This window comes from Arachis hypogaea, chromosome 9, assembly GCF_003086295.3.
Source record: "Arachis hypogaea cultivar Tifrunner chromosome 9, arahy.Tifrunner.gnm2.J5K5, whole genome shotgun sequence".
NCBI classification, from domain to species: domain Eukaryota; kingdom Viridiplantae; phylum Streptophyta; class Magnoliopsida; order Fabales; family Fabaceae; genus Arachis; species Arachis hypogaea.
Window position 1 is genome coordinate 16180629 of NC_092044.1, and position 22406 is coordinate 16203034.

The following is a 22406-nucleotide window of genomic DNA, read 5'->3' on the forward strand; positions in this document are numbered from 1 at the left end:
GGCGGACAACTCACCCGAAGATGGTCATACAGCGTCTGATTCCGAACAACAAAATCCAGATACTGGAAACAATGACGCGGACCTGACCCTTCACCAAGGAACTAACGACCAGCATAGAGAAGGCACCTCTGGACTTAAGAACCCAAAGGTAAATTCCTCAGAGGGACGAGAGTCCGGAAAGGAAGGGCCACCCCATACAACCGAGCTAATGCGGCTGGTCCACGGCCACTAAAGTCATCTGGAGCAACTGGAACAAGAACTAGAATGACAACGAGAGGCAGAGCGAAACCTCAGGGAGGAGATAGAACGCCGAAAAGAGTTGGAAGAAAAACTCTTGAAGCTTGAATCCTCCCTTAAAAGTCGGAACTCCCGCAGCGACCGAGAAGAGTCGCTCCTGGGAGGAGAGGACCCGTTCAGTGAGGACATCATGAGGGCGAAAGTTTCAAGAAACTTCAAAAGCCCTGATATGAACCTCTATGACGGGACCACAGACCCGAAGCATCACTTAAGCAATTTCAAAAGTCGGATATATCTGGCTGATGCTTCTGATGCAATACGCTGCAAAGCTTTCCCGACCACCCTGTCGAAAGTAGCGATGAAGTGGTTTGATAGCCTCCCTCTGACATTGGTTACAAGTTTTGAGGACCTCTCAAGAAAATTCCTAATGCGATTCTCCATCCAGAAGGATAAAGTAAAACACGCACCGAGTCTCCTAGGAGTTAAGCAGGAGGTCGGGGAACCTCTACGTGACTACATGGAAAGGTTCAACAAATCGTGTTTGAAAATTTAAGACCTGCCCACAGAGGCAGTTATCATGGGGTTAGTAAATGGACTTAGAGAGGGCCTCTTCTCTCAGTCCATATCAAAAAGGCACCCCACCTCTTTGAGTGATGTACAAGAGAAAGCAGAAAAGTACATCAACATGGAGAAAAATGCCAGACTACGGAAACCCAGCTGGCGACAGGGGCCTCCTCACTCAGCAAAAGAGAGAGAAAGGGAGCCCAAGAAAAAAGAGGAGGTCGGTCCCAACAGGCCGAGGAGATATCACTCCTATACTCCTCTAAAAGTCTCCCTAGTGGATGTCTACAGAGAAATCTGTAATACTGAAAGGTTGCCGCCTCCTAGACCCATCAAAAACAAAAAGGGAGGAAGCCGCGGTGACTACTATGAGTACCATAAGATGTATGGCCACTCAACAAATGATTACTACGACCTTAAAAATGTGATAGAAAGGTTGGCCAAGGAAGGCCGACTTGATAGATATCTCATGGAAAGGTCGGACAATCATGGAAAAAGAAAGCGAGATGATGAAGACAGAAGAGACCCACCACCACAAACCCCCGAGAGACACATACATATGATCTCTGGAGGATTCGCGGGATGGGGGCTCACTAAATCATCTCCCAAAAGACACCTGAAGCGAGTTTATCAAGTTGGAAATGAATCTCCCGATCTCCCAACCATCTCGTTCACCAAAGAGGACGGACATGGGATCGTGCCCGGGCATGACGACCCGGTGGTGATAACCATGATCTTCACAAATGCCAACCTCCATAGGACCTTGGTGGACCAAGGGAGTTTGGCTGACATACTTTTTAAGCCCGCATTCGACAAGTTAGGGTTGGATGAAAGGGAGCTAAAAGCTTACTCGGACACCCTGTATGGACTAGGAGACATGCCAATTCAGCCGCTGGGATACATCCCCCTCCACACGACCTTCGAAAAGGGGAAAAATTTCAAAACTCTGAGCATCGACTTTATCGTCATCGATGTCGGATCGGCGTACAACGCCTTAATCGGCAGGACTATGTTAAATTGGCTCGGAGCGGTGGTGTCAACCCCTCACCTTTGCATGAAATTCTCAACACTTAAGAGAATAGCGATGGTACGAGGAGACCAGAAGTTGGCGAGAAAATGCTACAATGAAAGCTTAAACCTCCGAGGAAAAGCAAGGAAGTTCACACCATAGAACTCGGGAGAATAAAAGCGAGGGAAGAGCTGCGACCACAACCGGGTGGAAGAACCGAAGAGGTCCAAATCGATAAAGAAGAAGGAAAAAACACCAACATAGGGGCCAGCCTAGACGGAGATTTGAAGCAAAGGCTGATAAAGCTCCTACGAGATAATTCCGACCTCTTTGCATGGAAAACTTCCGACATGCCAGGGATAGACCCTCAACTCATGTCCCACAAGCTGTCGGTACATCCCGGTTCACGACCCGTACAGCAGCGCATGCGCAAGCTCGGAACAGAACGAGCTCAGGTGGTGGAGGAGCAAGTGCAAGCCCTCTTGGAGGCCAACTTCATCCGAGAGGTCAAATACCCGGCATGGCTAGGAAATGTAGTGCTAGTCAAAAAGCAAAACGGCAAGTGGAGGATGTGCGGCGACTACACCGACCTAAACAAAGCATGCCCCAAAGACCCATATCCACTTCCCAGTATTGACACCCTAGTAGATGCAAGCTCAGGGTATCAATACTCGTCGTTTATGGATGCTTACTCGGGATACAACCAAATCCCGATGTACAAGCCAGACGAGAAAAAAATTTCATTTATCACACCGAGAGCAAACTACTGCTATGTGGTGATGCCATTTGGGTTAAAAAATGCCGGGGCCACATATCAAAGGTTGATGAATAAGGTGTTCGCTCCCCACCTTGGGAAATTAATGGAGGTCTACGTAGATGACATGCTGGTGAAAACTAAGGATGAAACCGACCTCTTGACAGACCTCTCGCAAGTTTTTGACACCGTAAGGTCGCACGGGATGAGACTAGATCCCACAAAATGTACCTTCGCGGTGGAGGCGGGAAAGTTTCTAGGGTTTATGCTAACACAAAGGAGAATCGAAGCAAATCCCGATAAGTGCAAAGCTATCCTGGAGGTGAAAAGCCCAACTTATCTGAAGGAGGTCCAACAATTAAATGGAAGGCTTGCCGCCCTTTCCAGGTTCCTGGCGGGATCGGCACTAAGATCCTTTCCACTATTCTCCCTACTAAGAAAAGGATGCTAGTTCGAATGGACTCCGGAATGCAAAGAAGCTTTCCGAGAGTTTAAAAAGTTCTTGAGCCAGCCTCCAATCCTGACCCGACCCATAGTCGGGGAAGAGCTCGTCCTATACCTGTCAGTAGCAGACAGAGCTATAGCATCAGCTCTAATACAGGAAGATGAAGCCAGGCAGCATCCTGTGTATTTCACCAGCAAGGTCCTACAGGGCCCAGAACTAAAGTATCAAAAACTTGAAAAGTTTGCATACTCCTTAGTAGTGGTCTCATGCTGATACGGTCGTATTTCCAAGCACACACGATAAAAGTCTGAACGAACCAGCCCATGAAGCAGGTCCTTTAGCAGACGGACATTGCGGGCAGAATGGTTCAATAGGCAATAGAACTCTCCGAGTTCGACTTGAAATACGAAGCCCGAAAGGCAATAAAAGCTCAATGCCTCACTGACTTCTTAGCGGAATGCGCGGGAGATCAAGAGGAGAAATCTACTACATGGGAGTTATATGTAGATGGGTCCTCCAATAAAGTTGGAAGTGGGGCAGGCATAATATTGGTCAGCGAAGGGGGAACGCAAATTGAAGTTTCCCTCAAGTTCGAGTTCCCAGCTTCCAACAATCAGGCAGAATATGAAGCCTTGATTGCAGGGTTAAAGCTGGCAGAAGAAGTCAGTGCAACCAAAATAATGATATTCAACGACTCTCAGGTGGTAACCTCCCAAATAAATGGAGAGTATCAGGCCAAAGATCCCAACATTAAAAAATACTTGGACAAGACCTTGGAGCACCTTAGGCGCTTTGAGGAGACCGAAGTGAAGCATATAACTCGGGACCTCAACAGCAGGGCAAATGCCCTCTCCAAGCTAGCAAGTACCAAACCAGGAGGGAACAACAGAAGCCTAATCCAAGAAACTCTCCCTGAACCCTCCGTGGACAAAACAGAAGCTGCTCAAGATGTCTTTGAAGTCACCGGGTTAGACCTCGGATGGATGAAGCCCTTAGTCGAATACCTGAAATTCGACATCCTTTCCAAAGAGAAAAAAGAGGCCAAAAAATCCGGAGGGAAGCACAAAATTACACGCAGGTGAAAAATATCCTCTATAAAAGGGGGATATCAACACCACTACTAAAGTGTGTCCCGACCTCAAAGACAACTGAGGTGCTAGAGGATATGCACAATGAAATCTGCAGAAACCATCTTGGAGCAAGGTCGTTAGCTAGAAAAGTAATCCGAGCTGGATTCTATTGGCCGACCTTACAAAAAGATTCCATAGAATTTGTAAAAAAGTGCCAGCCATGCCAAATGCACGCAAACTTCCATGTAGCCCCTCCCGAGCAACTCATTAGTATAACTTCCCCATGACCTTTTGCAAAGTGGGGATTGGACTTGCTAGGACCATTCCCACAAGCATCGGGACAAGTAAAATATCTAATAGTGGGAGTTGATTACTTCACAAAGTGGATAAAAGCAGAACCATTGGCCACCATCACCGCTCAGAGAAGTCGAAAGTTCCTCTACAAGAACATTATCACCAGATATAGGGTACCCCACTCCATCACCACTGATAATGGCACTCAATTCACCGACTCAACCTTCAAAAATCTGGTAGCCAGTATGAAAATCAAACATCAATTTACATCGGTGGAATATCCACAAGCAAATGGACAAGCCGAGACAGCAAACAAAGTCATATTGGCAGGGTTGAAGAAAAGGTTACAGGATGTAAAAGGAGCCTGGGCCGTTGAACTCCCACAAGTACTTTGGGCTTATCGGACCACACCTCAGTCTGCCACAGGAGAAACACCCTTCCGACTTGCTTATGGCATAAAAGCCATGATACCGGTTGAAATCAACGAGCAAAGTCCAAGGGTGAACTTCTACGACGAGGTTGGAAACATAAAGGGACACAAAGAAGAACTTGAACTACTCCTTGAAGTCCACGAACGACCTATATTAGAGAAGCAGCATTGAAACAAAGGATGACAAACAGATACAACCAAAAAGTCATTCGAAGGAGTTTCGCCCCAGACGACTTGGTTTTGATTACAAACGACATAGGAGTCAATAAGTCGGGGGAAGGAAAGCTCGCCGATAATTGGAAGGGACCATACAAGATTAGTGAAGTCTTAGGAAAATGTTATTACAAGGTGACCGACTTAAATGACACCGAGCTACCTAGGTCGTGGCATGCTTGTAATATGAAAAGGTACTACAGTTAAAAGCGAACTCTACTCCCTGATGTACTCTTTTCCCAACTTCATGATTTTTTCCCAAAATAAAAGGATTTTTTTGAAGAAGGATTTTTAACGAGGCATCACAGCAGAGACTAAGGGGTCATAGATAGCCCAAAACCCTTAGTAGCAATAAAATACCTTTGCAAATAAATAAAGATCTTTTTCAAATATCTCTTATAAATTCCTTCTCGCTTTCTACGAAACGCGCCGACTTAAGCTCGCAAAGCGTGAAAATCCCATGAACCGACCTAGATGGTCGTCAAGATGAAACGACGAGGTACAAGTTGGTGTAAAGAGGTTATAAAAGTCGATTGTGAACAAACTCAGAAATTAACTGACTAATGAGTCGGGAATTCCGAGAAGCAAAGAAATGCATCGCAAAAATAACCTAAGTTATAAAAACTCAATATACCGAAAATTGAACACAAAAAATACCGAAGAGAGATTAGAAAACCCATATAAGGCAATAAAGACTGTCCCAAACCTTCAAGGAAAATTCAAAGAAAAACTTAGAAGAAGGGACAGCCAGCCAAAAAAGGTTTTTTCTAGAATAAAAGATAAAAAAAGGTTTCGAAACCTAAAACAAAAAAAAACATGCACACAACCAACAAAAATAACCTAAACCATTGTCCAAGAAAGGGTATTTTTAAATATTTTGTTTACGGCCATAGAAGGCCAAGAAAATGTCAACCGCATACCACGACAACATAAAAATAAATAGTTTGAAACGTGGGGACCCACAGGCCGGGCCCCCATATAGCCAAAGATAATTTTTTCAAAGGGCATCACCATCACAACCTGGAAGAGTAGTCGGAGCACCACCAGAGTCAGGGAGAGAAACATCCATAGGAGTTGGAGGGAAAGTCTCAGGAGCCTTGGAAGAACTCGGAGCATCATTTGGTCGGAGAGGAGACTCTATGATTCTCTGACCCCGAGTCTTCAACTCGGATTCAGACACAGGTCGGGGAGGAGACACGATCGCCCCATCAATTACAACCTTGTCCGGATCCAAGGGTGAGAGATCCAGGTCGGGAGCAATGACCCCGACCTGTTCCCTAAAAACCCTCCAAGCCTCCTCGGATCCCTCGGCAATAGAGTCCTCCAGCTCCGCATAAGCGTCCCGAGCTCTTACCAGATCTTTTTTTACCTCCACAAGGTCCTAAAATAAGCTCGAGTAGCTCTGTGCCGCCTTCTCCCGTAGACCCTCCGCCATAGAGCACCGGCCCATCAACTTCTCCCCCTCCTTCCGAAGAGTATCCCTTTCTTCTCTCAGCTTGGTGACCTCCTCCTTCAGGCTCCTCTCAGCCTCTTAATATAAGAGAATCCTCCCCTCCAGCTCTTCAACCCTCTGGGACGAACCCAAAGAGCTAAGAGGGGTCTTCTAAAAAATATCAAGAAACTTGGTGCACACCCCCACCGCCCTGATACTCTCCTGAGCCAAAATAGTAAGGTGGTTTCGAAGAGAAACATTGTCCATACTTATACGAGTATAAGGATAGATATGCTCTCGGATAAATCGAGGCGCATCCACTTTGGCCTCACCCTCAAAAGGAGAGCCAGACTCTAAGGCTTTGCGCTTTTTCTTTTCTGACTCAGGAGAAGGTCGGGAAGAAGGGGGCGGTAGAGAAGAAGTCGAGGAAGAAATAACAATAGGTCGAATAGGAGTCCCCAAGCTATGAGAAGAAGGGGGAGGGGAAGGACCAGCCGCGCTGGCGCCACCAACTCTGGCGCGGGATCTCGCTTTGGCCTCCTGAACTCTCTGGTAAGACTCCCTGGAATTCTTCTTCGCCATTTCTACAAGAACAATTAGGTAGCCAAAGTTAGTAAAACAAGTCGGAAAAAATAGTCGTGCAAAATATCAAGTCGGAAAGTACGATAAAGCAAAGAAAAACTACCTAGTTGAGCTTGGATAAAGGTCGGGGACCCTTGGAGAAACTTTCTCGTATCCAGGTAGGGGGCTCTCCCCCATACTTCTCGGAAAAACCCCATAACGGCCGCCTCCACCTCATCCAAATCATCCAGACCGTATTTTTCACAAGGAGAGGCCTCTAACCAATACAGGAGAAAGCGAGGAGAAGAATTTTCATCCAGAAAAAATGGGTGGTGACCCTCTACAGATTGAACTTTGGAAAAGAAATTTTTGAAGTCATGGAAGGATTCATAAAAAAGGGTAAAAACTCTCCGACCTTGTATGGCTCGAAAAGACACCCACTGCTGCTTGTTATTTTTCCCACTGAAGGGCTTGGTCATATGAAAAAGATAAAAGAAAATCTTCAAAGAAGTCGGAAAGCCCAAAACATGGCTGATAAATTGGTAAATTTTCAAAAAACCCCAAGAGTTAGGGTAGAGCTGTGTAGGAGCAACATGACAGTGACCTAAAATATCTATTTCAAAATCGAAAAGGGGGAGAAAAACGCCCAGACGGGTAATCATACTCTCGTACATATAGAAAAAATGAAGGGCTGCCTCAGAAGCCCTCCCAAAGTAAACTCGGTCGTCTGAACTCGGGGCAATCAGTTCATATTTCGGCTCGTCCTCATCAGAGGTACAAAGCCTATGATGAGTGCGGAGGTTGGTGATGAAGTCCGTGTCAACAAGGAATTCTTCTCCCAAAACTGTAACATCCACCCATTGAGCAAGAATTTCAACAGAAGACATTTTTGTATTTCTAGAAAAACCTACAAAGAAAAAAAGAAAAAGAAAAAAGGGATAAAAAATAGGGTCTCTAAAAGGGTCTGGAGTCAGTTCCTTGACAAAACAAAGTCTACGACCAACTCTCCTCTCTAATAAAAAACATGCAACTCTACAAAGAAAGAATAAGAAAAGAAACTGACCTTTTTCTTGCGAGAAAATGGAAGCAACGGCACTCGAAAAGGAAGGAGCTTTCTTCTTTCGATCAACAAAGGGTGCAGATGAAAAAGTTTTCAGAAACGAAACAAGCGAGGAGAGGAAAAAGTATTTATAAACACGTTAGGGACACAAGGGTAAAACGACGCAGGCCATTCAAAAGTTGCACCGTTACCGATGTAATCGCCCTCGCGTATAGATGCTCGAACCCCTAAGCGACGCGACGTTTGATTTGACGCGACTGTTCCGAAAAATCACGTCGGATCCTTATCAGGTCGGCTACGGTCCCAAGTTATAATACTCGACCCCAATCCTTAAAAAGAATTGGGCTCGAGTAGGGGCACTGTTCATACCCTGGCCTAACGCTAAGACCCAGGTCCATACGACAAGATCCAACCCACTAGTTGGACTCCTCAATACACCGACCTTCTCTCAAAAAGTCGGTGCTCCCCACGACTTTCTCTAAGGAAGTCGAGAGCAAAGATTAGCTGGCGGATAATAACTGCCCCTAAAATCTCTCAACCCACTTCCAGGAGCCATATCGCAACCTCACTAAGATAAAGAAACGGTTATCCACCTTAAAAGGTGGAACTACTCCAACGGTGGTTATTGGTTAACCACTATAAATACATTAACACCCCTCATGTATCTCTAAGTCCCAATACTCTCTAGACCTACTCACACCCTTACTAACTTAGGCATCGGAGCCCTAAAGGTGCGATTACGCTCAAAGGCTTCCCTTCTCAGACGATTGGGCCAACCCAACAAGTCCAGCTCATTAATCTCCGGTTACCCAACGTAACAGATACCATGATACAAAAACTAGAAGGTGGGAACAGTACAGTGGAGCACAATGGCTCCTTATTATTTTGCAAACTAATTTATGCCAAAAAAAATTGAAAAAATCCATTCTCCAAATAACACAGCATGAACATACATGAACTTTAGTTTAATTTTAAAATTTCCAAAAAGATTAAAACACAATTAATAATCATATTTTACAAAAAGAAATTACAAAATATATTCATTAACGTAAAAATGCCGAATTTCAAGGATGAAATAATTTTATTTTTCTAATCATATTTATAAAAATTTCATCAAAATATAATTTTTAAAACCTTTTTAAATATAAACAATTTATTGTTTTTATTACATTTTTAAAGCTTTTGAAATTTTATTTATCAATCTATCTTTAGCTATAAACTTTGAAACACTATTTTCGTAGTTTACTTATAGGTAGCATAAAACATCCAGATACTAGACAATTTCTATCGTACAGGTAAAATTACCAATGTTCTGAAAACAGTCGAACCGTGAACCGGTCACTGTTACGGTTCGGACAATAACAAAACCGCAGTATTTGAAAACCGAACTAAAATTGTCGAACCGGCCGGTTACCGGTCGGTCGAACCGAACCGGTACCCGGCCGGTTTTTTAACATTACAGCAACACGGCGCCGTTTTGTGCTGCTGAGGGAACCTAATTCCCTTTCTCCTTCGCGAGAGGGCACTTCGCATTTCGCAGCCTCCACAGCTCCACTTCCTCCTCCTCGTTCCTCCAGCCTCCCAAAGAATAGAATACCACCCACTCACCGCAGTCACCGCACTCACCGCACTCACCACCCAGTTGTCAACTCCAGACTCCAGGAGGCCCTCAACGCAGTCACCGCATCGCACTCACGCCCTCGCCGCCGTCACACTCACGCCCTCACCGCCGTCGCACTCACGCCCTCAGCCACTTCGCATGTCACCTCCGTCGAGCTCTGCCTCTGAGAAAGCAGTAGAGAAGCGTTGAAGCGTTGAAGCATTGTCCTTCAAGCTCTGAGAGAAAGCAACAGATTTTCTCATTTCCAGGTAATTTTTAATTAGGTTATGAACATGATTTTGTGATGCAATCCGATTCTGATGAAACTGTGCTCTGATGAACTGAAGTCTGAGTTTCTACTCTCTGAAAACTGAAACTGTTATGAGTTCATTTTGTGATTACATTGATTCTGATGAACTGAACTGATGAACTGAATTGATGAACTGAACTCTGGGTCTCTACTCTCTGAAACTGTTTTGAATTTATTTTTTGATTTATTTGATTTGGATGAACTGTGTTCTGATGAATTGAACTCTGAGTAAACTGTTATGAATTTATTTTTTGATTTCATTGATTCTGATGACTGAACTCTGAGTAAACTGTTATGAATTTATTTTTTGATTTCATTGATTCTGATGAACTGTGCTATGATGAACTGAACTCTGAGTCTCTACTCTCTGAAACTGTTATGAAATAATTTTGGGATTTCATTGATTCTGATGAACTGAATTCTGATTTTGTGAACAAAGAATTTTATTGAACCTGAGATGTTGTACTTGTACTTGTTTGTATACTCTGATTTTGGATTTTGGATGTTGTTTGTTCATTTATTGTGAAATTGAGAGTTGAGATAGGCTTTTTGATCAAATTCATACAACAAGAAGGAATAGATTGGAACATGATAGGCTAAATGATATTGTGTATGTTACATATAATTTGCGTCTTAAATCCAGATAATCTATATTTCATCCTTTCATTTCATATCATTAAATTTTGTATAGCTAATATACTAGACTTATCATCTATTGTATTTAATTTGTTAGGAATGAAAGAAAAAAAAAGAAAGCAAAAGTCGCAATATGATCCAATCGATATTGAAACTATTGATAAGGTTGATTTTTGGGTGACGGAAGAGGTTGTTGAAAAAGAGCCTGATCTTCCAAGTAATATTGAAAACTTGCTTCGTGAGTATTATAGTTTATTGATCAGACAATAAATTACAATAGCTTTTATCTTTGAGTTATTGATAATGTGTTATATTTTCTTAGATGAGATTGATGCTGATTTAGATCAAGGTGGTGGTGGTGGTAGTACTAGTACATTTTATGCTGCACCACTTGCTTTTTCTGGTCCAAGTAATGAAAATGAAGGTGATGAAATCAATGAGGCAAATCTGCAGCAAATTATGGAGGATTTTGATGATCGATGACAAACTTGGATCATTTTGATGATGCTATGTTGGGTTTGATTGGTTGTTTGAGGACTTTTGAACTTTGAATTTGTATTTGAATGAAATTATAAAATTTGGTTTATGTAGTACTTTTAATTTGAATGATATTTTAAAGTTTAAATTAGACTATAATTATATTTTCATGTGCTTATTTACATTTTAAGTATTATTTTATTATAAAACGATTTTTACGGTTCAACCATAGTCAAACCAGTTGAACCTATGAACTAGTAAACCATTCCCTAGAGCGGTTTGATGACCAGTTCGGTTTTCAGAACCTTGAAAATTACCGCTAAGAATAGAGACTAGAGATTACAGAATGTTAAGTTGTTAACTCCAACCTATACCGGGCAGGCGGGCACCAAAGGCATTCATTATTAAAAATTTTTATTTTTACTCTCAAAAAATATCCCTAGTCAAATAATCACTGCAAATTATTATAAATAACAAAATTTAACAAGAATTTGAAAAGTTAAACCATTCTAGGCAATACATTTCCCATAAATATTATGGCGGAAGGTTGCTCCTTCGTAGTAACCTACTCAACCACGGCCAACAGGTCGCTTGCTTTACAGAAGCAGTGCTTTTCGTCAGTCCCCAAATCAACCTGACAGATAGTTACACCAACCAACAATATTCCATTAATAACTAGACCAACCAATATTCCATTGATGACAACAGATGCAATTGAAATGCTATCAATTTTCTTGTAGACCTAACCAACAACTACCACAAATTGCAAACTAGGCGTATTTGAACTGCGTGATTTTGTTTCATCAATGCATCACTATGTTCACTACTACCCACCAACTCGAAAGGAAGTAACCAGTGTGTCCGTCACTAATTTATAATAACTGGAAACAGGCACAAGATGATACACTAAACATATGATTCGACTATTCGTACAACTGGGAGAAACAACCCATCCCGACAGAGCACAGACACACACTATCGAACAAAATGTATATGGGCCGTTGGAACCGCGTTTCGGGATAAAATGGGCAAAGATGTTCTGTCCAGTGTACAAAAATCATCACCCAAGGCATGTTTGACTGGCGATAAAAATTGCATAGAAATCTTCATGGATAAGTTTGATGTGTAAATTCCTAAAAAGCTAATCCATAAAAATTCCCACCTTATTTATATTCCCCCATTGAACCTACCATATATTAAAAACCATTGTATAACAGTTCTATAATAATGCGAAAAAAATCAGAATTATATAAATATAGTGAAAATACAGTTTTCTAATTTGCAGAACACAGTTTAATCATATATTTGACAACATTATCCTAATAATAAAGTGCAATTTTAAAACATTTTCCTGAAAACAGGAAGTTATGTCAATTAACCCAAGAATAGATAGCACTTGCACCCCTCATGACTGATCTACCTACAATCTGTGCTCTAAGCATACAGGTCAAATAATAAACAAGCAATTAAGTCATCATCTAACAACTAATGTATGATTTTAAGAGCAAATATTTACGTGGCACATACCTCATAAGCATTCATGTCAGTAAACAAAACCTGCAAAAGAGTAAAAATAATTTATATTTGGAAGAATCCTAACAAGTTTAAACTAACACTTCTTTTCTTTCTTTTGCTATTATTCTTGTCTGAGAAAAAAGCAACAATGTAGAAGTCAGAGCCCTATTACTGTCATAAGTTGTGCAAATTAAATTATATGAATATCTAAAATCATGCATGAAAACAAATCAGAAAACAGTCAACAATCATTTAACCATAACATTTAATTCAAGGTAAGTTATGGCAATATTTCCTTTTTTTCAGATTATCATTAGTAATACTAAATAAATTTGGGGTTCTTTACGTCAAATTATTATCTGAATAAAGAAATATCAAGGGTGTTTAGCTTAAATTATTGGAATAGGATACTTTTATTTAGTACTAAAATTATTCAATTTATTGAGATATTTCAATTTCTCTTAGATATCTACAATTCTACATAATCTCTTTCACAGCAACTGATCATGTACCTTTGATCCAGCTTTTACTTCTTCTCCTGCCTCAGCACCAACAGAGAGGATCTGAAAGAGAAAAATTCAAAGAGAAAAAAAGAAGTCTGATTTAGAACACAGAATTCTAAAGTCATCATGTTTAGGGAGCTAAAACACCAAATGCATCTATCTCTACTTACTTCTCCCATCAGATATCGCTCAAATTTAACAGCGGACTTGGGCAACAAAACTCCACCAGTAGTTTTCTATACCAAAAAGACATGGTCACACATCAGACATGTAACATGGAAAATGTATCCTACACTTGTATACCTGTTAATTGCAATATTCTTTATAGCAAACCAGTAGCAAAAAATGCTATTGAACTAATTTAAAACTCAACAGAGAAACCTAGCAGCTTAGTTATAGTCTTTATTAAAATTGCTGTGTCACATCCTTCCAGCTGAATAAACATTAAGCAGCCCTAATTTGCACTCAGACTGCTCATCCTTTATATTGTTATTCTAACAACATATGAACACAATCATTGAAGTATACAAAATTAATGCTTCAAGAAGAAAAGGTCATTTAACTAATTATTTATCTAAAAGATAGACCTGCACAAGGGGAAAAGAATACAAAGACTGTCTCGGCAAATAACAGGAAATAAAGAACCCCAATCAAGTGAGCAATTAAAGGTGCAGGCTTTGCAAAAACTATAGCAACAATAAGAAAATAAAAATAAAAACCCCTTCAAAAACAGGCAAATCACAAAACTAAAAATACTATACTGTCCTTTACTTGCATACTATATCATAGAGCAAAGATGAAACACCCTGCTGGTCCTTGCCCACTCTTTTAGCATCAAAGAGTGTAGAAACTATAAACTTCAGCACTTGTCAGAGAGTAAATTCATGAATTGAATCTTGCATCGCCTGATGGCTTTATTTTTTTGGAACCCTAGTTTTGAATTTTCTTACTGGATAATAATAAACAATGTCACAGGTTAAAAAAGAAAAAAAAAGTTTTTAATGCAAGTGTAAAGCTTACATCTGGTAGTGCCTCCAAACGAATAAGGACTCTATCAGCCTGAGGCACAACCTGTAAAAGAAAATAAAAGAAAATAGAATAAATTTCACCAAAACTTAGATGGAAATGACTAAACCTTCGAAGTATATATATATATAAAACAAAAAACCTTAGTTGGTTCCCATTTGTTGGAAACTAGTGCATTGACTTTGAAAGAGTGCCTTTTCAAAACTGCAGAATCAGCAGATAGGGTTAACAAAATTGCGTAAGATGAAGAAATTGGGAAGCATAAATGAAGGTGTAGGAAAATAAGGTACCTGGGAATGTGTTGTTGGAGGAAGAGAATGAAGTGGTTCTGTGTAGGAAGGGGGTGGGCAAAGTGACAAATGTGGATGCCATGGATAAGAGAAAGAGAAAGAGAAAGAGAGAAAGAAGTCGGTGTTTAGAGAGAAGAAGCAGAAAACAGTGGATTAGGGATAAACCCTTTTAATTCTTGCCTACTACAAAGCCAAAAGATTTCACACGATGTAACGATAGACAGAGCATGCCAGAAGTGTTCTAAAGCGTGAAACTCCTAGAATGTTCGTTTTTTTGAAACTGTACTTGGTAGGTTACTAGGTTTAGATTGGCTTTTTTCAAAAGTACTTATTTTTTTATTTTTAAAATTTTTTTAATAAAATTTAAAATATTAAAAAAAATTTAAGTAAAGTATCATTGGCTTAAAAAAAAGTAAATAATTTATTTTTTTAAAAGATGTATTTAAATATATTTAAAATTTAATACAAATATTTTATTTTTGATAAAAAATATTTTTCTCACTCAAATAAGTCAATCCAAGGCTGATTTTTTTAGATATGATATGGGGGTGTGAGTTATGCTGGAATATGATGATTATGGGTGATTTACACTGTTATGACGGCGTTGCTTTTTTGGAATTTTGGGGGAAGAAATCAGAGGCACCGATTTGAAGCAGGGGAAATCGATACCACCGATTTGTGTGAGTGAGAGGTGAAATCGGTGCCACCGATTTGAGGTAGGGAGAGGCTGATGGGTATTAAATCGGTGCCACCGATTTGTGGGTGCTGGAAGACGTTTGCTAAGAGTGCAGTAATCGGTCCCACCGATTACTGGAGGCAGAGAATTTTATTTTAATCCGGGGTGCACCAATCGGACCCACCGATTTGGGTGTGCAGCGGTCGGTCCCTCCGATTTGCCCTTAGTCAACACAAAAAGCGGATGGTGGTATCACAGAAGACCCATTTCTTCCTCGTCAGCTAATGTTCATCCTCTTCTCCTCTCTTCTCTTCTCTGATTCTTCTCTTTCGTTTTTGTAAAAGAAATTCCTGTGAGGTTGAGAATAGTTAGTGTTATGGATGATAGAGTTGTATTGAAGATTTATTATTACGGACAGATCTTATTACAAACATATGAGGGAGTTCAATTTGTGTGTGAAAATCCATTAGATGTTGTTATTCCGTTCACATTGTCATTTGAGGAGTTGAAAGGTGTGATTTGTGAGAAGATAGGCACTCAAAGATGTAGGAGGATATCGTGTATTTTGTACAGGTATCCTTTACCTGTGTTTGGTGGGTTTGTTCAATTTCAGACCAAGTATGTGATGGACGAAGCGAGTATGCAGGAAATGTTTTCAATGTACATGGAAAATCGCCACCGAATGTCGTGCATCGAGTTATATATTGAGTTTGAGCAATCTGAAGCGGACCGTAACATTGAATTGGAAGATTATAATAGTGAAAGCGAAGATGAATTTGAAAGTAACTATGAGATCGTCGGTCCAGGTGAGGACGAAGAAGCAGCTGGCGGCGCCATGAACGCAGATGTGGCGGAAGTTGCAAATGCACTAGCAAACCCGCATCCGTTTCAAGAGCCTTCTTTCATGCGGTCGTTGGATTTGGAGGCTATGCACGCACCGGAGTTTCCGCAATATATGAATCCAGGTGCGTAAACCTAGGTAGCTACGTGAATCTCTGAAGTAGCAGATCGATAAGTCAGATGAGTAATGTATGTGATATGTGACCAGGCATTTGTGACCATAGCGTTTGATTTTTTTATTAATTAATAGTTCTTTGTTGTGAATGATATTTAGATGTTGTTTACGTAGATGGAATAGCGAAAAATAAGACTATAACGATCTTACCTAGTAAAGTATGTTTATTAATTGAGTTGTAATGAAAGACTTCTTACTGAGTACATAATGAAGCATTTATTACTTTTGATGTATGCAGCCCCTCCTGTTGTGGCGGATGGTGAGTTCACAGTGGGGATGAAATTCAGTTCAAGGGAGGCAGTAATCAAGGCAATGAAAGATTATACCATCCGGAGAGGTGTGGACTATCGGGTATATGAGTCGGAACCGACGACATTCTATGCCAAATGTACAGAATATGGGAATGGTTGTGACTGGTTGATCAGGGTAACCAAAATGCATAAGAAGTACTGTTGGGAGATAAGGAGGTACAATGGAAGTCATACTTGTACCAGGTCTACTATTTCTCAAGACCATTCGAAGCTGGATTCCAAGACAGTTGCAGAAGCAATAAAGCCGTTGGTAGAGGTTGACCCGTCTATAAAGGTGAAATCAGTAATTGCTGATATCCAGTCAAAGTTTAACTACACCATCAGTTATTGCAAGGCTTGGTTAGCAAAGCAGCAGGCGGTCGAATCAATTTTCGGAAGTTGGGAAGCATTGTATGAAGCTTTGCCGATATGGTTTGAGGCCATGTGCCACAAAGAGCCATCAGCAGTGGTTCACTTTGAAACAATGCCAGCTTACCAGGGGGATGATTTGGTTCCTGATATACGTGTTCTACATAGAGTCTTCTGGAGTTATTACCCCTGTATAAGGGCCTTCAGACATTGCAAGCCAGTGGTGCAGGTGGACGGGACTCATTTGTATGGAAAATACAAGGGTTGTTTATTGGTTGCAGTCTCACAAGATGGTAATAATAACATCGTGCCTATTGCATTTGCCATAGTGGAGGGAGAGACTTCTGATGCATGGCACTTTTTTCTGAGCAACCTGCGTCAACATGTGGTGACCCGTGATGGTGTCGGACTAATCTCTGATCGACACAATTCGATTAGGTCAGCTATTGAACGAAGTAATGGGGCGTGGTCTCCTCCAAGAGCTTTCCATATGTTTTGTATCCGGCATATTGAGTCCAACTTCTTGAGGAAGTTCAAAGCACCTTACCTGCAGAAGCTTATCGTCAACATTGGTAAGTTTGTATAGAATGAACTTTGAATTTATTGTAAGTACGATCAAATAGAATGGTGTTCATAGTTGACTGAATGTTTTTCATAGGATACTCGAGGACGACCAGGGAGTACCAGATGCGCTATGAACGATTAAAGGAACGGGGTGAGGCTTACACCAATTGGCTTGATCGGATCCCTCGTGAGCAGTATGCTTTGGCATTTGATGGTGGTTACCGATGGGGTCATATGACCACCAATCTTGTGGAATGTATCAACTCCGTCTTAAAGGGTGCACGCAATCTCCCAGTCACTGCACTTGTTAAGGCGACATTTTACAGACTGAATGAGTTGTTCACTAGGAAAAGAGCTGAGGCTGAAGCCCGAATCAGTGCTGGACTTGTATTCTCTGAGATGGTGACAACCAAGCTGAATGCAAATCAACGAGCATCAGGTAACATACAGGTTAGCTGTTTTGATAGAGAAAATGAAGTCTTCGAAGTACGCGAGATGCCTAGTGGGGTTGAGTATGCAGTTGACCTACGCCACTATCGGTGTGACTGTGGTGAATTTCAGGTTGACCGAATTCCGTGTAGGCACGTGTTTGCGTGTTGTGCAAATCAGAGGTTGGATTGGAAAGTGTACGTTAATGACGTTTACAAGATGGACCAAATTCGAAGAGTATACATGGCTAGGTTTCGACCACTGGGAAATCCGGTAACGTGGCCTGCTTATCATGGACCTAGATTCGTTGGAAACCCGTTCCTCAGACGGGTAGCCAAGGGCCGGCCGAAGATGACCCGCTTCTTGAATGAGATGGACACTCGTATGTTGCATCGCCCGAGGCGATGCAAGCAATGCGGTGCCGAGGGCCATAGTCGCAGTAGATGTTGTCAAAGTGGTGGACTGAGTGCAGGTCCAGCCGAAGAGTAGTAGTTACCTTTTTTTACATTTCGTTTGGATTTACATTTATGTACGACATTGACATTTGAATTGACCAACCAGTGCTTATATTCATTTCAAACCTGATTAACATACACGATAGAAAGTGGGCATAACAACGTAAGTAACATATTCGATAGGCAAAAAGTAATAACAATCTACGTAACATACTCAATAAGTAAATACTAATAACCAAATTAACATAGTCAACAATAACAACCTAGTTAACATACTCAATAAGTAAATACTAATAACCAAATTAACGTAGTCAACAATAACAACCTAGTTAACATACTCAATAAGTAAATAGTACACATTATTTCTTAAATAGTAGTAAGAACCTAATTAACATTCTCAATAATTAACTAGTTACAACTTCACTTCCTCGGTGCCCACTTCATATCTTTGTATAACTTTCTGCACTTCTTTGCAATCCTGTTAAAGGCGGATGGTGTATACCGATTTGCACTCCGACGTGGAGGATCAGCTCTAAGGTTGTAACCTTTACCTTTTTTACTTGTGGCCGTACCTATGAAAACACAACAAATACAAATACAAGTTCATTGTGGAATACAAATACAAATATAAATACAAGTTCACCATGAAGCTATTAATAGAAATTCTAGCCCTAAATCATTACTAACATTATGTTTTACCTGCACTAGGCGCTGTATCCTCGTCAGCAGGATCGTCATCCTCATCGTCACCCTCATCCTCAGACTCATCCGCATCATCACCCTCATCCTCAGACTCATCCTCATCCTCATCCTCATGAACTGCTCTATTACTCTCATGAATCAGAGTCATCAGAATACGTCTAGGGTTTCCACTTTGTATGATCCCTCCCGCCGCTTCATTACTTCTGCTCGAGTCAACAGACATTCTGGCACCAGAATTATCAGATGAAGTGCGACCCCGAGATCTCAAATCCAATGACCTCCTAGCTGGAGTAATACCACCCAAATGTGCTTGATGGTCAGTGGGAATGTCAATATAATTACCTGAATGTGACTGGTGCGACCCCGATGCCATGAAACCAAGCAGCTGACTGAATGAAGGTTGCTCTCCATACTCAAAATGTGGACCACCCCAAAACTGTTGGTGTGACGGGACTGACGCTGAGTAATAATCAGACGGATGCGTGTCAGGAACATATGGTGCAAAATACTCAACCCCCTGATGTGGCGGTTCCGGTGGCGGTGGTGGTGGAGGTACGACCACCGGTTGATTATTATTATTATTATTATTATTATTATTATTATTATTATTATTATTATTATTATTATAAACCAAACAACATACTAATTTTTTATTATTATTATTATTCAAACAGCATATATACTAATTTTATTATTAATCATAATAATTAACGATCATAAATAAAATAATTAATAAAATTTTCATTATTAATCATAATAAATAATTAAATTCAATTACTAATACTGATAATAACAACAACAATATATCAGTATCTCCCTATTCCAATCTAATATGTACGGATCTTATTCTTTTTTCTCTTTTTCATTCATTATTTTTACAAACATTTATTTTTTCTTATTTTTTAAATAATATACATAAAAAAAACCCAGGCCTTCATCTTCACCGGTACAAACAAACAAACAAACATTCATCTCCATACATACATACAAGGTTTATTCCTATTTTTATTTCTATTTCTAACCACCTAATAATAAAATACATACATACATGTTTAATTTCTAATTTCTACTTAGTGCCATTATAATATATACTGTTAATAAAATCTAAAATTATCACTATTATTATCATTAAATAAAATTATTAAAAAATAAAAACTTACATAATTTGGATCTCCAAGATAATTAACAATATGAAACTCCGGTTGATTTACTTCCTTGGTTTTCCATTTTTTTGGCATTTTTATTCAATTTTTTCACTGAGATAAGGGTGGTCCAACAATGGTGAAATGGTGGGGTTGAGAGTAAGCAGAAAGGGAAAGTTGAGAGAGTGAAAGAGAGAGTGTTGGAGGGTGAAAGAGATAGGGGTATCCGATTTTGAGTGGGTGAAACACACATAAGGGGTCACGGGCCACCCAGGAGCCAGCTGCATGCGCGACGCGTGGCAAGGAAGTCACCAATCGGTGCCACCGATTTGCGCACCTCCCCCTCCCGGAAATCGGTCCCACCGATTTCCTTCCCCATCGGTGCCACCGATTTCTTTAACAACGCCGTCACATCTCCGTCAAACACCCCAAACCCCCATAACGTTGGAAAACACCAGCACCTTTCCCATATCAAAATTAAAAAACTGTCAATCCAAACCAACATTTGATCATTGAATCTAAAATTTCAAAAGTTCAAACATTCTTCTAAGTTTAATTAAGATTGAATTGAATATAATAAACAAAAATTTTAGGTAAATAAAAATCTTTATAATTAAGTTCACAATCAAATTTTATTATATTTTAATAAACATTTAATATATTTTACCTTTTATCTTATTTAAAACATTAATTCATATACATATTTATCTAAATAATTTTTATTATATTAATAAATTATTAAATTAATTTGATTGAATTTAATTAAAAAAATCATCATATAGCATTACTTTATAATAAAGTAATATATTTATGCATAGAACATATATTTTTTTTCTAAAAAAATTGATTTTGTTAATTCATTGTTTTAAATTGATTAATTACTAAACAAATAAAAAAATATTATTTGTAATTATATACAAACAAAGTAAAATAATGCATATGGATACGAATACAATAAATACACAATGCGCTAAAATAGAACCAACCTAGTTTTTTCATCACATCATTGCTCTCTTTTTCTTTAATTGCACTCTTTCTTCTTTTTTCGGCACAATGCTTCACTATCCTCTTGTTCGATCGCACCACTGCTCCTCACTTCTCACTTTCTTCTCTTTACCAGATAACATTTCACTCTCCTTTTCTCGACGTCATTGACTTCTCTCTTTTCAGTGAATTATTTTAAATACATTACTTTTGATTTATTTTAGTTTTTCTTATCTTAGAGATTAGATTATATTTTTATTGGTCAAATTAAAAAAGTTGTTACTTATTGAAATAAAATCAGAATTCAAATTCAAAGTTCAATAGAATTTACAAGCTTGAATAATGAGATTTGATTCCTGATTTGATTATAAGTATTTTTTATTTGTTATTTTTTTATTTGTTAATTATGAGATTTTTTATTTTTTATCCTGTTCTCAGTAATTAAACACCTTTCAACTTATTTTTAACAGTAAATTGAGACTGATGATGTTACTTTGACCTCATTCTCAACCCTCGAAGAATTGGTATTCGGAGCTGTTGCCTTTGGATCTTTTCTTTGGGAGACATACGATTATATCGATAATTATATAAGTTTATAAATGACTAAGTAGGGTAATGCAAAGGTTGCAAATAAATTTTTTATTTGTTGGGCGAATTCTACTTATTGTTGTAATAAGTGTGAGGTGGATATGAGGTAGATGTCCATTTTTTTATGTTACTCAGGATATCAAAAGAGATTACAATTAATTAAATTTGAAAATGTAACCACTTATATGTATATAAATAGGATAGCGTAGTTGAAACAGAATACACACAATCAATAATAATAATAATTCTCTCTCTTTATATTGTCTATACTAATCTCTCTCTTTTTTATACATGCAATACATAAATTCGTATCTTTCATATATATTAGTCATCTCTATTAAGATTATAATATTAGTAAACTCTATTACTAGAACTATCTATTTATACCTTTTATTTTATATTTATTCCTCTTCCTTATTTATTTATTTTAAAACACGTCATCAGCACGAGACTCTGATCAAATCTTTAGAAAGACTCAAGTAACAAATTTTTATTATGTCGAAACTCTCTCATCTTGAATTTAATGCTCTTGATATATCTAGAAACAACTACTTATCATGGATACTAGATGCTGAAATCCATCTTAATTCAATAGATCTTGGAGATACCATTAAGGCGGAAAATAATGCATCGTAGAAGGATAAAGCCAAAGACATGATCTTTCTTCGTCGTCATCTTGATGAAGGATTGAAAAATGAATATCTCACATTAAAAGATCCTGCAGATATGTGAAAAGACCTTAAAAAAAGTTATAAACATCAAAAGACGG

General features: G+C 39.3%; 1 protein-coding gene and 1 long non-coding RNA gene across 2 annotated transcripts; one reads left to right on the forward strand and one right to left on the reverse strand.

The window, feature by feature from the left end:
* The first annotated feature begins 9545 nt into the window (after positions 1-9545).
* LOC140175288 (uncharacterized) lies at positions 9546-11257 on the forward strand. The gene is made up of 3 exons (XR_011865437.1): positions 9546-9935; positions 10710-10850; positions 10935-11257. It is a non-coding gene; the product is annotated as an uncharacterized lncRNA (long non-coding RNA).
* Positions 11258-11486: 229 nt separating this feature from the next.
* Positions 11487-14733, reverse strand: LOC112710517 (10 kDa chaperonin 1, chloroplastic). Its single transcript, XM_025762763.2, has 7 exons — positions 14424-14733; positions 14276-14337; positions 14128-14178; positions 13278-13343; positions 13117-13167; positions 12617-12646; positions 11487-11723 (listed from the first exon to the last, which is right to left on the reverse strand). Exons 1-7 carry the CDS (start codon positions 14503-14505, stop codon positions 11655-11657), a joined length of 411 nt encoding a protein of 136 aa, XP_025618548.1. The 5' UTR covers positions 14506-14733; the 3' UTR covers positions 11487-11654.
* Between the last annotated feature and the right edge of the window lie 7673 nt (positions 14734-22406).